This window comes from Helianthus annuus, chromosome 3 (genome assembly GCF_002127325.2).
Source record: "Helianthus annuus cultivar XRQ/B chromosome 3, HanXRQr2.0-SUNRISE, whole genome shotgun sequence".
Taxonomy (NCBI): domain Eukaryota; kingdom Viridiplantae; phylum Streptophyta; class Magnoliopsida; order Asterales; family Asteraceae; genus Helianthus; species Helianthus annuus.
Genome location: NC_035435.2, coordinates 156,253,182 through 156,270,256, shown reverse-complemented (window position 1 = coordinate 156,270,256; position 17,075 = coordinate 156,253,182). Strand labels below are relative to the sequence as shown.

The 17,075-nt window shown below is 42.6% G+C and overlaps 2 protein-coding genes across 2 annotated transcripts; both read right to left on the bottom strand.

Moving 5' to 3' along the window:
• Nucleotides 1–1,460: 1,460 nt before the first annotated feature.
• LOC110932346 lies at nucleotides 1,461–2,570 on the bottom strand. Its single transcript, XM_022175689.1, has 3 exons — nucleotides 2,066–2,570; nucleotides 1,889–1,987; nucleotides 1,461–1,681 (listed from the first exon to the last, which is right to left on the bottom strand). Exons 1-3 carry the CDS (start codon nucleotides 2,568–2,570, stop codon nucleotides 1,461–1,463), a joined length of 825 nt encoding a protein of 274 aa, XP_022031381.1.
• A 6,444-nt stretch (nucleotides 2,571–9,014) lies between these two features.
• Nucleotides 9,015–10,518, bottom strand: LOC110930300 (probable serine/threonine-protein kinase vps15). The gene is made up of 2 exons (XM_022173587.2): nucleotides 9,777–10,518; nucleotides 9,015–9,457 (listed from the first exon to the last, which is right to left on the bottom strand). Exon 1 carries the CDS (start codon nucleotides 10,355–10,357, stop codon nucleotides 9,803–9,805), a length of 555 nt encoding a protein of 184 aa, XP_022029279.1. The 5' UTR covers nucleotides 10,358–10,518; the 3' UTR covers nucleotides 9,015–9,457; nucleotides 9,777–9,802.
• Nucleotides 10,519–17,075: the final 6,557 nt, after the last annotated feature.

Here is a 17,075-nt window from a genome sequence, read left to right as displayed (position 1 = left end):
ATGAGTCTTAGAAAAGCGAATTACAAGATTACTTTGAGTGAGATGAACAAAACCAAAACAAGACATGGATTTCCAGGACCTACCGTAAATTACGGTAATACCGTAATTTACGGTAAGGGTCAGACATTTTATGGTGAATATCTCCTGGTTTATGGTGACCAGAAATCTCCGGGACTCACCGTAAATTACGGTGATACCGTAATTTACGGTAGACCCAGAATAGTTGTTTTGTTTTTATCATTTTAAATGTGATGTTCAAACTTGTGATTATATTATATAATAACATCAAAACTAATGTTTTAATGGTTTTGATCATAGGTAAATTTGCAAATCTTACGGGTGGCGACCAAGTGATATATGAAGAACCGAACACTACATTTCTAAGCTTCCGCTATGTTTTGAATCTTTAAAACTTTTGTATATGGGATGTAAACATGTTTTGAACATCTTTTTTTAATGCTTTAACTTTGTCATTAGTCGACTAAGGTTTTTGTTACTTATGAACTTCGTTAATGAAAGTCATGTACTTAGTCAATATTTTCACTAAAATGGTGTTGTTTATTAGTATAAACGAGCGAAAATTTAAGGGTGTTACACTTTTCCGGCGGCGGAAGTACTTTTTAGATCTAGATAGAGGGCGGTTGGGGTGGTGTTTTAGATAACGACGACCCGGATAAAGGGTTTCCATTGGAAAACTGCAACACCAAACCACCACCAACTCTGTTCTGCACGGATTTGTGGTTGTGGTGTCGGTTACAGACACCGGTGGTTGTGGTGGCCAAGGCTGTGGTATATGTTTTTTTTTTCTTACAGTGGATAAGGGGTTGTGTGTGAGTGTTTATAAGACCATATGTAGTGGTTTGAGCAATAATGCCCCTACATTTGGGCGTTTTCTGCGACGTGGCAGTCCAGTCAGCAAGGGGGCATTATTGGGCGTTTTTACAAAACAGGCGTAGTGGGATAATGCCCAATAATGCCCCAACCAATCATTAGACAATTATTGATTTTGTTAAATTAAAAACTAATAATAATTCATTTAATAAAAAAATTACAATATAAAAAATAAAAAAAATAAAAAAGGGGTAAAGTTAAAAAAAATACTAAAAAAATAAAATACATTAATTTTCGTCTTCGTTCTCTTCATCCTCGCCAACTTCGTCTTCCTCGTCCTCCGTTTCTTCTTCACCATCAGGTGGGATATACCGAACCGACCATGCATGTTGTACCAAATCAACCGTTAACGCGGAATGGTACGGTTCGTAACGCAATTCTCGTGCATTATTCACTCTTTCTTCCATTGACGCCTACGGATGCTCCTCCTGAACGGCTCCCGGTACATAATTCTAGCATATCGCCTTTCCTTCGTCTTCCAAAATCATGTTGTGCATGATTATACAAGCGTACATAGCATCTCTCATTTTTTGCTTGGTCCATGCACGACAAGGATTTCTCAAATAGTGTCATTGTTGTTTAAGAACCCCAAAGCACCTCTCAATGTCTTTTCGTGAAGACTCTTGAACCTTTCTAAAGCGTGCTCTTTTTTCATCGATAGGATCACTAAACATCTTCACGACAATTGAATACCTAGGATAAATCCCGTCGCACAAATAATATCCATGAGGGTAGTAGTTTCCGCTTGCGTAAAAAGACGCTTTTGGAGCTCTGCCAGAAATCCAGTCCTCTAACAACGGAGATTGTTCAAAAACAATTATATCATTGCATGACCCGACCACGCCAAAGTAAGCCGACCAAACCCAAAGGTCCTGTGAGGCAACCGCCTGAAGAATAACAGTAGGTCCCTTTTGGTCACCCCGTGTGTGTTGACCTCGCCATGCGGTCGGACAGTTATCCCAACGCCAATGCATGTAATCCAAGCTCCCAATCATACCAGGCAAACCATGCTCAGCAGAATGTACCTCGTAAATCTTTTGAAGGTCGTCCCATGTGGGCGTTCTCAAATAACGCGCACTGTACAAATCTATAATACCTTTATAAAAACAAACATATACAACCATAAGCTTAAAAAAATTACTTGTAATTTCTATAGTAAAGTATAAGAACGTACCGTGACAAAAATGCTCCAAGGTGTCTCGCGTTGTTTTCTTGGTCATTTTTAAATACTCGTCGTTGATGTCGGTCGTGTTTCCGTAAGCAAGGACTCGTAGCGCCGACGTACACTTTTGAATACCGGTGAATCCAAGTGTCCCTTTCGCATCCGCTTTTTGTTTAAAATAATCGAAGTTGTTTTCCAAGTCGTCGACGATGTGTAGAAACAAATGCTTACTCATTCGGAAACGACGCCTAAAAACTTCTGGGTTCGGAAATGTTGGCGCCTCATCGAAATAATCTTTCATCAACCGATCGTTTGCCGCACGTCGGTCTAGTTCAATATAATCTCTTGTTTTAACTTCACGTTCGGGCTGGCGAGAATGCTTCACATATCTCACCGCTAGTTGACAGGCACTCGTAACCGCCTCTTGCTCGACCTCCTCATCGGTGGATTCACCATCATCCGCTAAAAACTCTCTATAGTAATAATTTGTGATGGACGAGGAACTAGGGGAACCCATTATTTTTTATAAAAATGGTTGAATATTTGAGATTGTAGAGGTTTTTGTTTGAAAAAAAATGGAATGGTAGTGTGTATTTATATATAGGTGAGAAAAGGAAAATATATATATATATATATATATATATATAGTCGTTGCTTTTGACCGTTGCAACGGTCTGATTGGCTAAATCGTCGCCCCAACCGCGTGATTAAAACCATGCCAAAACAAACTTTTTGAGCAAACACGCCCACGGGGCGGTCGAGGGGCGAAATCGAGCGTGATTGGGGCTAAATTTTGAAAAAAAAAACACGTCCGTTACGGGTGGTCTAAGGGGGAATGATTAGAGTGTAAAAAGACATAAATGCCCTCACATGAGGTGCACATGATGTAACTTAACGTTTAATATTAACCAGGTTAGTGTTAAAGGATTTAGGGTGCAACGCGTTTTACAAGTAAATGATTGTGACTGTAATTATTGAAGTTAAAAGGTATCCACTGCAATCTGATACAAACATAAAGGACGAAAAATGTAATTTATCCTTTTTTTATCAAAGTATTACGGAATGCAAATTGTGATGTATTTATTCTATAATATTTAAAAAATATTTAGAATTATCTGAGTTTAAAGGTGATTTAAAACGTATAATGTTAATAATGATACCATTGATCTCTCTACAATTGTGAATATTTATTCACCTTGAACGAATTTGACAATGAATATGAAATGTGTTAAAGAGTTTACAAAAATATTTGACTCAGATAATACTAGCGTGTTTAGAATAATAAAAACCCGTAATATATTGTGTATCATTAAATAAACTATTTAGGCTATAGGGTATGGTCATGACCATCATGACCCTCCACATTAGCACCATGTTACTTACCTTAATACACCATACAAAACCACTACCCTGTGGGTGTGGTAATGATCAAAACCACTATTATCTTATTTATTTTAATTTATTTTTATCTATAGGAAAAGGAAAGAAAATCTTGGAAAATAGAAATGAGGATCATGGCTGCCATGGTTTAATCCATGCAAACCATGGTGGATCAGACAAAGGGGTGGTGTAGCCTTCTATTCATGTTCCTAGGTGGCGAATCATATCCCAATCATGATCCCCACACCCTTCGGCCTTACAGGTGTACGACGAGTATAATTATAAATGTAATAATACGAAATCATGTATCCTAACAATGGTAATAATACAGTAATAAACTCATAACTTATATATTTACTTTTACTCCCCTATAATTACATAGATAACTTAATCAAATCATCTGGTTATGTAAGTTTATTATTATTATTATTTAATTAATTATTATACCAAGCATTTAAACATAAAAGGTGTGATGTAAGAGCCGGTATGACCTTCATCCCACATGTGATGTCGTGAGTTCAACACTTGACAACTTCACTTGTTTTTTACTTACTTCTCATCCCTTTTGGCCTATTTTAAAAAAAAAAAAAATTATACATATATCTCTACAATGTGGGCATATACTTTTATGGCATCCGGTCGGTTCGAGGTTTGAATCGGTTAAACTCTAGTCAAGCCTGAGTTAATGAATTTTGTTTATGTGTATTCTAAGGAATCATTTTTACTAGTCGCCCAGAGTATCCAAAATTTTAAGAATGATCCTCGGTAATAAAAATATAGAGTAAGGTTATTGTATAAATGGGTCTTAACATACAAATTGATTTAACGTGAGAAGTGATGGAAGGGATTTTTTTTTTTTTAATATTTTCCTATCTTATTAAGCACGTACTTTAGTTTCAGAATCTAAAAAAATCATGATTTTACACTAGTAGAGTAATAACTCTACTAAATCACGATTTTTTTTTTTTTTTTACATTTTACAATTAAATATCATACTTAAGTAGATAGGAAAAAAATCTTCCTTCACTTCTCATGTTAAAACCATTTTGTATGTTAAGACCCATTTTTATTTGATATTTACACTAAAAATATAAAACCTAAGCATTATGTGTGTAAATTCATATACATCTTTTTAGCATTTTCAATACATACAAAGACAAGCGTGCTTACATCAGCCGGTAATAGTTTCGCCCCTCAGTTGGGCTAAATGGGCGGCAGGTGTAATAGTGTCAGACAGCTGTCTAACACTCCTCTATTGGCTCAACAAATTTACGATTTTATTCCGATTTAAAATTACGCTTTTGCCATCAGTTCATAAATATGTTCTCGCCCCCGCTTAAAAATAAATTTACGCTTTTACTCCCAGCTAAATATTTCAATTTTGCCCCCGGTTTAAAATTACGATTTTGACTTTATGTTTTTGCCCCCACTTAAAAATAAATCCGCTTTTGCTCCTAGCTAAAAGTTCCAATTTTCCCTCGGTTCAAAATTTCGATTTTGCCCCATATAAATTTATTCTTTTGCCATTAGTTATTTTTTTCTCAAAACCAAGTTACGAATTCGCCCTCAACTTAAATTTACATTACGCCCATTGGTTTTTTTTTCCTGGTGAAGTACAATTTTGCCCCCAGTTTAAAATTATTGTTGTGTCGGCAGCTTCCTAGCACTCCCTCATTGGTCCATTTAATTTATGATTTGTCCCTGAAATAAATTTATGATTTCGCCCTCAGTAAAAAATTATGTTTTCCCAATTGTTTTAGTTTTTTTTTTTTTTTACCAAAACTATAAAGGTTTTTTGTTTTAATTGGTTTACTCGATTTAATATTTTTCGTCTCAATGAGCTGCCTAACACTGGCTCATTAGTCCTGAAAAATTATAGTTTTGCCCTTAGCCAAAAATTACGATCTTATCATCATTTTTGTTTTCTTTTTTCCTAGCAAAATTATAGTAGGCTTTTTTTAATTGATTGAGAATTACTCGGCCATCGCCCCGCAACGCGGGCGGGGCATCAACTATTTTCAATACATACAAAGACAAGTGTGCTTACATCAGCCGGTAATAGTTCCGCCCCTCAATTGGGCTAAATGGGCGGCAGGTGTAATAGTGTCAGGCAGCTGTCTGGCACTCCCCTATTGGCCCAACAAATTTACGATTTTATCCCGATTTAAAATTACGCTTTTGCCATCAGTTCATAAATATGTTCTCGCCCCCGCTTAAAAATAAATTTACGCTTTTGCTCCCAGCTAAATATTTCAATTTTGCACCCTGTTAAAATTACGATTTTGACTTTATGTTTTTGCCCCCACTTAAAAATAAATCCGCTTTTGCTCCCAGCTAAAAGTTCCAATTTTCCCTCGGTTCAAAATTTTGATTTTGCCCCGTATAAATTTATACTTTTGCCACTAGTTATTTTTTTCTCAAAGCCAAGTTACGAATTTGCCCTCAACTTAAATTTACATTACGCCTATCGTTTTTTTTTTCCTGGTGAAGTACAATTTTGCCCTCAGTTTAAAATTACTGTCATGTCGGCAGCTTCCTGGCACTCCCCCATTGGTCCATTTAATTTACGATTTGTCCCTGAAATAAAATTATGATTTCGCCCTCAGTTAAAAATTACGTTTTTCCCATTGTTTTAGTTTTTTTACCAAAACTATAAAGATTTTTTGTTTTAATTGGTTTACTCGATTTAATATTTTTTCGTCTCAATGAGCTGCCTAACACTGGCTCATTAGTTCTGAAAAATTATAGTTTTGCCCTTAGCCAAAAATTACGAATCGTCATTTTTGTTTTCTTTTTTCCTAGCAAAATTATAGTAGGTTTTTTTTAATTGATTGAGAATTATTCGGCCATCGCCCCGCAACGCAGGCGGGGCATCAACTAGTTTGATACATACGATAGGTCATAGACGAAAGGGACAAAAGTCAACAGCCCGTTGAAGCTGTGTAGTTGGGCTTGAATGAAATAAGCAGGCCACTGAAAGATGGGCTTGAATGAAGTAGGCTGATCTTGGTTGAATAAGTTGAGAATGGACCGCTTTTTGAAGGGTGAAATGAATTGTTCTTCTTTATTTGTTTTATTTTTCTTTACTAAATTGCGTTTGCCTTCTTTTGTTTTATTTTTCTTCACTAAATTGCGTTTGCGTTTTTTTTTAACACACGAGTTTATAAGATCGCAAGTTTGTAGCTCCAAATCTTAATGTTTTATCCTTCTTTTTGGCTACAACCTACAAATGATATGCATAATATCTTTTACAGTACTAGTTCTTTTTTGCAATAATTGTGTTACTGATTTTTAGCTTTGTTTTAATTTGTCCGTTTGTTAATTTTAGACGATATTTCAGCGACTTGATCCAAAAAAAAGAAATCCCTCTTGAAAGATATATAAACACCGAAGTATTATGACCATTGTAAAAAAAGTTCTAGGCTTTCCACTAATTGCAAGAACAATACCCTTGTGCCGGAAAGTACCATTGTTATTTAATAGCAACCTTATTGTGTTTATTTTGTGTGTTCAATTAAGTTAAGAATGTAGGTGCTTTGATTGATATGATAAGCGGAAAGTAAAGTCATGGGCCAAAGCTAAAAATTAAGAGTCGCAGAGATGAGAGAGTTGAGGCTGATGCGCGAGAGCGCAGAGATGAGAGAAACTAAGAGCCCAAATATTTGTGAGAAAACTAAGGTTTCAGCCTCTTAGGGAGAGGGAGACTCGGATGAGCGAGCATCCTGAGAGAAATACCCATATTCTATCGGGCTCAATGTTTTAAAAACCGGTTCAAATCGGCCGGTTGTACCGGTTAAACCGCCCGGTCATAGTCACCTAATTCGCGGTTCGCTCCGGTTCGGGTACGCGGTTCGCTAGATGTCATGAATTCGGTACGGAGGGGGTAGGTTCATTTCGGTACGATCCGATATGCTATTCTGGTACGGTGTACCATTTATAATGTTAAATTTATATTTTTGGTGTATTAACTTATAAGTTTGAAGACCAAATGTAAACTACTGAAGATAGCAGGGGTTAAATGTTAAGATAAACAAACTAGTTTTACACTTTATATGTAAAAAATTAAAGTTTTACGGACTAAATGTAAAGTAGTAGACGATGGGGAGGTTAAATGATGGGGAGGTTAAATGTTAAAAGTTTATAAACTTATTTAGACCTAAAGCTGAAACGCAAGTTACTCAGCCTCTATTCTCCTTCTTCGTCGTTTCCGACCGATATTGCAGCACCGGTGCCAGAATTCTCTGTCGGAATTCGCTATTTGGTCGACATGTGATCGTGAATACACTTGTAGTGACATCAGTTGAAGCTGGAAACACGAATTGGAACGATCTGGATAAACGATTTGAAACGATGAATCGCGAATTGATAGCGAATTGGGTCGTATACGAATTCGTATGGTACGAAACGTACCAATTCGAGATTCGTGCTATTCTGAACGAATATGTGACTATGCGCCCGGTACACCCGGTTAAACCGTTTCTGAGTCAAATCCGGTATGGTGTAAAATCCAGATTTTAAAACAGGTACGGTATAAAAACCATATTTTAAAACATTGATTGGGCTAAATTGATGGGCGGCTGGATGATCTCTAAAATGCCAAAATAGGTCCTAGTCGGGATCCAAAGCAAGTCCTAATAATAATATTAATATATATTCTTCTAAAAATGTTAAAGATTAACATCTAGGTTCTCCCATGAGAATACCATCAACCTCAGAAGTCATGATTTAAAATAACGTGCTTAGCAAAGTCATAAAACATCTACATATACTGCAAAAAAAACCCCTAATACACGACTCCAAGAGTACACATCAGCCAATTTACTGAAAATGAATCCTGTACACATTATCCATAGCTAATAGGGATAGCAATGGCCAGGATACTGGTAATCCAAGTCCTATACTATATTGTACAATTGTGTCCCGGTTACTCAATACCCGCCAGGTATCGGGCATACCTGTTAGTTTGTTGATAACTACCCCAGGGTATTCCCAATTACATTTCTTACTATTCTAAATTTCACATGACTTTATTCACTAAGAAAAACTAGAAATGTATAACATCATACCCAGTGAATCCCACCTATTAGTAGGGCTAAGAAAATTAGAAAGTAAAAACTAAAAAGTTATTGCGTTAGTTGATTACTCTATTACCCAAGAACAAGAAAAAAAAATCTCAAAAAGAAAATGTTTTCGTGTATGGTTCCAGTGAACGGGTGAGTATATTTTGGGTAATTGGTCCGAGCATCACTTAATACCATACCCATATCTGTGAAATTTTCTGATAATCCAATCCAATACCCGTATAATCGACCCATTACCTGTTTTGGATGTTTAAGGTTTTGGTTTTTCTTGTATGGAGCAGGTTTTTCTACTAAATCTCTAACCATTCTAGTTTATATATGATTTTATCAACTAAGTAAATCATACCATTCTAATTTATAGATGATTTTATCAACTAAGTAAATCAGAAATATAAAAACTAAAAAGTTGATGGATTAGTAATTAGTTGATAACTATAAAGAAAATGTTTTCATGTATGGTTCCGGTAAACAGAAAAATATCATTTAATACCATACACGTGTACCCATGGAAATTTTCATTAATCCATTATCTGTATACACGGTCATTAACCGTCTTGGATGTTTCAAGTTTTGGATTTTCAAGTTGGGTTCAGGTCTGTCAACCATCCCTACAACTAGCCACCCCAGATGCGACCTGGATAGCGCAGCACTGCGCATCACTGTTTAGACCACCGCACAAACTAAGAGTAACTACCACCATTTATCAAACATCTTAAACATTTTGTACAATTAATTGCTCACCTTGATACAATGATCCACGCTTCTGATGATGAATCAATACCAAGTTACCAACAAAGGCTGCAAGACACCTGCCAAAAACATGGCTTAGAAAACCAGATAGTTTGTCGACCCCGCTTCTGCACACAGTACCCCACAGAACAATTTCAACACCTCACTGGCTCACAAAGTCACAGTGTTTCTATAATCCATTCTCTTACAGAACCTGCATTCACCACTCAACAATCCAAACTCCATATGTCAAATTAGCAGTCATTTCTCCTTCAATCATCACTATCGCATTATGAATAATTAGTAACTAACACATGGATCAGAATTAGGCAAGAACTAATCGCATAGAAATAACCTATTCAGTCAAATTCTTGCAAATTATATACAACACCACATAAACATTTATACATAAACAGATAAAATTATATACAGCATTTGCATCATAACGAACCCAAACAACTTTATCATAATAAATTATAACAATATATACATACATACGAATGAGTCATTCGTCACCGAAATGTACCGATTACCGATTTTGTAACGCATTGCCACTTCCTTATCTGAATCTTCTCTCACCGGAATCAGCAGATCCATCAATAAATATCCTAACAACTCTCTTAAACGCAAAGTGCAAGCAATTTGACAACACGAACCACGTAAGCGCCTCATAAACAAAATCAAAAGCCGGATCCGCCGGATAACCCGACGATTCACCCCAATTAAACTCGTTAAAACCGCCACCGTTACCGTTACCGTTGCCGTTAGAACCGCCACCACCAAACGGACCATCGCCGCCACCAAATAATCCTCCACCGAATAATCCTCCGTCGTTTCCTCCGTGGTCAGCACCAGTACGATCCAATTTCTGTTTTCTTCTAACACGAGAACGTTTCCTGGAGTGTGTTTTAGGTATTGTGCTAGGTTTGACCGGCGGTGGAGCGACGGCGTCGATCGGTAGAGTTTGGGCACGGATTTCGAGGCGGCGGCGTTGTGGATCGGGTGGTGAGAGTGCGAGGTTGTGTCGGCGAGTGAGGGAATTTGCTAACCCTAGGTTATGGTGATGCTTGCTGTTGATTGTTGTTACGTTATCGGAAATTGCTGAAACTTCCATCGTTGTTTTGAGATATTTGGGGAATTGTGTCGTGTTTGAGCAATCAATAACTGATCGATTGATTGATCATTGGAGTGTTTGATGCTTCAGTGAATCGAAATTGGGGGAAAGGCGCGGGTCAAAGTATCTCGCGGGGTAGTTGCCTGTAATTTTTTTTTCTCCAGATTTGGTTATCGGATTTTTTTTTTAAAGGCAAATTTGAATTATTGACGGACTACTAGAGTATCATCATGTCACCAGTAGAACCACCCGATCATATCCATCTCCACTGGCCAATAATGCCTATACACCTGAAGGGGTATGGTCCCAGATCTCGCGTCAGCATCGACCGCGAGTGACCATTACCCTTATCAAAACCCCCACTAGCTAAACAACCTACTTGTGCCCATGCGGGAACGCATCACATCTGGGACATGAGAACGGTAGAGTGAGAAGACATAGCATCACATCTGGTGTATGAAAACGGAAGTATTCATAGCGATGCGGCATCGCACCGCATCCAGTGAACACTTCTATCAATACAGGAAAGCCTTACCTTAGGCATAGAAGAAGATGAACGTAGCGGTACGGCTGACACCGCACCATACGGACATTTTCGTCACGACAAGTGATGCAGACAAGACGACGATGCGGCTAGCACCGCATCTCGCGTATTCCTTGATCACAAGTAGGAGACGCGGTAACTTCAGATGTTACCGCACGTAGCGATGCGGCTTGCACCACATCCTATGCACTCAAGCAAGTGGTACTGACACCACAATGCAAGTGGCACCAATGGCAGTTACCTGTCAGAGCTACGTAAGCAATGGACTGACATGGCGTAACCTCCATAACCGACGAGCCTGACACACCTGAAAAGGTGCAGCACGTCGTCAGTCCATCCATCATCATCCTCCTTCACTCCTCGGCTATAAATACCAACCCCAAACCAGGTTTGAGGTATCTTCTCACAACTCTCTCACTACTACTACTATCTTACTTTGCTTCCCAAGCAAACTACTGATTCTCACGCCGGAGAGTGGTAACAAGGAGCACCCCCCACCCCATCCTCCTTGTTACGAGTCACGGCTTGTTTCCTTGTGCAGGAGATCAACCACCGGTGATCCAGCCAGCGATCCTCGAGAGGAAGGGATTAACCCTTCTTGACGAGACCAGTGTGTTAACCCTGCCCGGTTAACCATTGTTTCATCATTGGCGCCCACCGCTACTCTTAGCATTTTCTAAACCATCCTTTTTCCTCTCTCACGATCATGACTGATCACCAAAACAACACTGCGGATAACCAAAATCCTCCAATCCCAAACCCGGTAGGGGTCAATGCCTCGACCTCCCAACCCGGACACATTGGCACGTCCACACAAAGGAGCCCCTCCTTTATGTTCGGACATGACCTATCACAGTTCCCATCTGTGATCCCACCAGGCATGACCGTTCATGCCTGGTACGAGCAGCAGGCAGCCACGCTGACTGCAGCATACAACCGCGCTTGTACTGAAGCGAATATACGAGCTGGGCTTCCCCCAGCACCGCACACCCCTGTTGAGCGTATTTTACAATACGACGGCAGGATACATTCACGCCCGGCTTCAAGAAGCCGACGTGAAGAACGGGGATCGTCTTACTGTTCGGTCCACACCCTCAACGAGGATGATTCCTCATACGGGTCCCACACCAGAGGACCGGTACATACCCGCCTTGGCCCCCATGGCGAGGACAGGAGGCGATCAACCTCCAGACGCGGCCCAGGCATTCAGAGCCGATTGGGCCCACAACCATACACCGAAGGGTACGGTCATACCGACCCTGACGACCACAGCTACCGCGGTGATTCGCATGACACCAGTAGCAGACCGGGAGGACGCAACTATGTTCCTCCCAGTCATCCCCGCAACACATACCTTAGGGCGGCAAAGCGCCCTGCGAACGAACCATACAGGCCAAAGGCAGTGGCCGAAAATTCCAAGTTCGGCACGCGGATTGCCAACGCCCATGTCACCACGACAAAGTTCCCATTCAACGTTGGGAAATACAGTGGTTCGACCGACCCGGACGACCACATGAACGTCTTCATGGGCGCGGGCATCAACGGCCAGTGGGACGAACCCACTTGGTGTAATTTTTTCCCCCAGACCCTTACGGGCCTGGCCAGGGCATGGTTCGATTCTTTGCCAGTGGGATCACTGGATTCATTCGAGGACTTGCGTACCAAGTTCCTCGCACATTTTTGCCAGCAGCGACGCCACGAACGAGATTCGTGTGACGTCATGAACATCTGGCGAAGGAACGACGAATTGCTCGAAGCATTCGTCGTCCGATATAATAAAGAGTGCCTGGAGATAGGTGACGTGGCAGACCAGATGGCACGAAACCACTTCATCCGGGTCGTCAAAGACAGAGAGATGATCATGACCATCTCTGGCAAGGAGGGCTTGCCCAAAAAATGGGAAGATGTCATGACTGCGGTCAAGAAATACGCCCAGACACAGCGGTCACTCGAACCGCATGTGACAAAGGCAAAACCCCCAAGCCGAAACATCCCAACAAGGGTCCAAGCGTAACAATAAACGCAACCGGGATGTTGGAAATCGCGATATTTCCAAACCATACTTCCCGCAAACCAACACGTTCGACCCAAAGAACTACAACCCCGCCCGAGACAGTCGGGCGTCAAAGAAAGAATCTCGGGACCGCAACTGGACCGAGATCACCATGTCGCCAAGTGAGGTCCTCCTTGCGGACCCACAGTTCTTGCGACCGGCCCAACCAATGAAGTCCAAGAAAAATCAGGACCTCACACTCTACTGTGAGTACCACAAGGACTCGGGCCACACCACCAACAGCTGCATCAGTCTCCGACTGGAGATTGAGCGCGCCTTAAAGGAGGGGAAACTGCAACATCTTTTGCCAGGTGGGCAAAAACCCACCAAGCGCATTACCCCTCATGGCGAAGGTACCTCCTCCGGGAAGAGAACCATGCACGTGGCTTCCACCCACATGATCCACGGAGGCAAGGGCAGGCCGCGAAAAGCGGCAAGAAGGCCGGAATGTGACTGGAAGGACGAGCAAGTCGTCTTTCCAAAGGTCCGAGGCGGACCGCGCGATAGGCGCGTCGTCGTCATTTCAGGCCAACTGGCACACTACTGCACCGAGCGTCTATTCATCGACCCGGGCAGTACATCTGATATAATCTACGAACAATGCTTCAACCAGTTCGACCAGGAGGACAAAGATCGGTTGCAAGCAGTAGATTACCCGTTAACCGGGTTCGCAGGGGAAACTGTCTTTCCCCTAGGCCAGATTACTTTCCCTGTGCGTCTTTCCAGCGGAAACCGCACAAGGACAGAAGAGGTAAACTTCATGGTTTTACCTCACACCTCCAGATATGACGTACTCCTCGGGAGAGAATCCCAAGGAGATTTCAATATGATTACGTCGGTCCCCCACTCTGCGGTTGGTTTCCCAACCGAATCGGGGGTCGCATAATCTATGCCCGCAGGGACGTCATGATGTCGGACGAAGTACGTCCGACCAAGGTCGCAAGGCCCACCCCCAACGACCAGCCAGAAAAATGGGTTCTCAACGCGAGATACCCAGAACAAAAGGTCACATTGGGTCACGCCTTGTCCCCGACCACCAAAGCGCAACTGAAGCAGCTCCTCTTCAGGAACCAAGACATCTTCGCGTGGACACCCGCAGACATGACCGGGGTCCCACGTGATATTGCGCAACATCACTTGAATACCATGCCAGGTATCAAGCCAGTGATCCAAGGCCAACGCCACCTTGGGTCAGCTAAAAATCAGGCGATGCAAGAGCAGATCGAAGAACTGCTCTCCGCAGGCATCCTGCGGGAAGTTAAATACCAGACTTGGTTGTCCAACCCAGTCATGGTAGAAAAACCGTCCGGGGGCTGGCGCATGTGCGTCGATTACAAAGACCTTAACAAAGCCTGCCCCAAGGATTGTTACGCGCTTCCAGAAATCGACGAAAAGGTCGATAATCTCGCACCATTCAGGTGGAAGTGTTTCCTCGATTGCTACAAAGGATACCATCAAGTACAAATGGCAATCGAGGATGAAGACAAAACGGCATTCCGGACTCCCACCGGAAATTACTGCTATACAAAAATGCCGTTTGGGTTGCGCAACGCGGGCTCAACCTACCAAAAGTTGATGAACGACACTTTACGCGGCCAAATAAGCAAAAGTGTCGAAATCTACATGGACGACCTGGTCGTCATGAGCATGGAAGAAGATACCATGCTCACAGATATTGAAAGAACATTCCAAACTCTGCGAAGCGTTAACATCAAGCTCAATCCAGGGAAATGCTCGTTTGGAATGGAAGAAGGCAAATTCCTTGGGTTCATCGTGACTAAAGATGGATTCAAGGTAAACCCGGAGAAAGTCCAGGCGATCGAGCGCATGCCATCGCCTTCATCGATGAAGGATATGCAACGTCTAGCCGGCAGGCTAGCGGCACTCAACAGATTCTTAGCCAACCACGCAGCTAAGTCTTATCCGTTCATCAAGACCCTGCGGAGCTGTTCAAAGAAAGAACAATTCCAGTGGACCGCAGAGGCTGAACAGGCCTTCCGGGAAATGAAGGAGTGTTTGATACAACTCCCAACTTTAACCGCACCACGCAAGGATGAGCCACTCATACTATACCTATCCGCTGCGGACAACGCGGTGGGTGCGGTACTAATTGTGGAGCGAAAGGGGGTTCAAACACCCATCTACTACATCAGCAAGATGCTGAACGACCCAGAGACGAGGTACTCAATAATGGAGAAATTGGTGCTAGCATTAGTGCACGCTTCAAGACGGTTGCGACGCTACTTCGTAAACCACGTCATCACAGTGCTAACCAATTACAGGATCGGCCCGATCCTCTCCAAACCCGACATCTCTGGGAGATTAGCGAAATGGGCAATCGAACTGGGCGCGCACACGATACATTATAAGCCGCGCCCCGCGATTAAAGGCCAGATCTTAGCTGATTTCGCCGCCGAAGTACCGGTGAATCGCATCCAAGAATGCGAAGAAGCACAAACTCCTGCGCCAACGCCACCCTCCTCAGAGACATGGGCACTCTTCACAGATGGTGCCTCCAACGACGAAGGGGCGGGTGCAGGTCTGCGACTCGTCAGCCCTGACGGCCAAGAACTCACATATGCAATCCGCCTCGAATTCAAAAGCACAAACAACGAGGCAGAATATGAGGCTCTGTTAGCGGGGCTACGTTTAGCAGTCAAAATCGGCGTGCAACATCTGGAAGCCCACGTCGACTCTTTATTAGTTGCAGGCCAAGTACGCGGCGACTATGCCGCAAAGGGGGATATCATGATCCTCTACCTCGAGCAAGTCCTGCAACTAAAATCCAAATTCGCTTCGTTCAATATTCGCCATATTAATCGAAGCGAAAACAAGTCCGCAGATGCACTATCAAAACTTGCATCTACCAGCTTCCAACACTTGGCAAAGGAGATACGCATCGAAATCCTGCAAAATCCTTCGGTACCCCTGCGCCAAGTCAACGTCATTCAATACGGTTCAACATCATGGATGACACCTATTATCGCATATCTACAATCAGGTGTGACTCCCGAAAGCAAATCAGAAGCACGCAAACTACAATACAAAGCGTGCCATTATCAAATGCGAGACGGTATCTTATACCGCAAATCATACCTCGGGCCACTACTACGATGCGTCAACCCCCAGGATGCCACATACCTCATTCGAGAGATACACGAGGGCATATGTGGCATACACGCCGGACCACGCATGGTAGTGGCCAAAATCATGAATGCCGGGTATTACTGGCCCGGCATGCACCTGGACGCCGTCAAAGAGTTGCGCAAGTGCATCGACTGTCAACGTCATGCTCCAAAAACCTTGCGGCCAAAAAACAACTTAGTCCCCGTCACAACCGCATGGCCCTTTCAGAAATGGGCAATTGACGTTGTGGGACCTTTCCCTGACGCTCCAGGTGCGGTTAAATTTATCATAGTGGCGGTTGATTACTTCACCAAATGGGTAGAAGCAAAACCACTCGCCTCAACCACTGCTATGATAACAAGAAAGTTCATTTGGGAACACATCATCTGCCGTTTCGGATTACCAATGTGCATTGTCACCGATAACGGCACCAACTTCGCTGCCGACGAATTTCAAAAATGGCTAGAGGAACTACATATTGAGCACATATTCTCATCAGTCGCACACCCGCAAGGGAACGGCCAAGTCGAGAGTATCAATAAAAGCCTAGTCGAAGGGATCAAGGCACGGTTGGGAACGGCCAGGCGTGGCTGGGTCGATGAACTCCCAAGTATCTTATGGGCTCACCGTACAAGCCCAAAAACAAGCAACGGGGAAACACCCTTCAGCCTAGTCTACGGTTCAGAAGCGGTGATCCCCGCAGAAGTAGGTCTCCCCTCTCCTAGAATGTTGGCTATTGAAAAACTAGACAACAACATGGAACGCAGGGTCGATTTGGACCTCTTGGAAGAAAGGCGCGAAAACGCTGCCATCAATGAGGCCAAATATAAATCCAAACTTGAAAAGTAGTACAACGCGCGCGTCCGCGTTTGTACTTTCAACCCAGGAGACTACGTCCTACGCGACAATGAGGCATCTAATGCCGAGCGCCCAGGCAAACTCGCCCCCAAGTGGGAAGGACCCTACCTCATCAAAGAGGTCTTAGGGAAAGGCGC

What these genes read in the sequence shown, in the direction of transcription:
- LOC110932346 (XM_022175689.1), bottom strand. Translation starts at nt 2,570, where the DNA reads ATGGGTTCCCCTAGTTCCTCGTCCATCACAAATTATTACTATAGAGAG. An exon ending in CTTGGAGCATTTTTGTCACG is followed by an intron (nt 1,988 to 2,065) that starts GTACGTTCTTAT and finishes GTTTTTATAAAG; the next exon opens with GTATTATAGATTTGTACAGT. An exon ending in TGCTGAGCATGGTTTGCCTG is followed by an intron (nt 1,682 to 1,888) that starts GTATGATTGGGA and finishes CTCCGTTGTTAG; the next exon opens with AGGACTGGATTTCTGGCAGA.
- LOC110930300 (XM_022173587.2), bottom strand. Translation starts at nt 10,357, where the DNA reads ATGGAAGTTTCAGCAATTTCCGATAACGTAACAACAATCAACAGCAAG.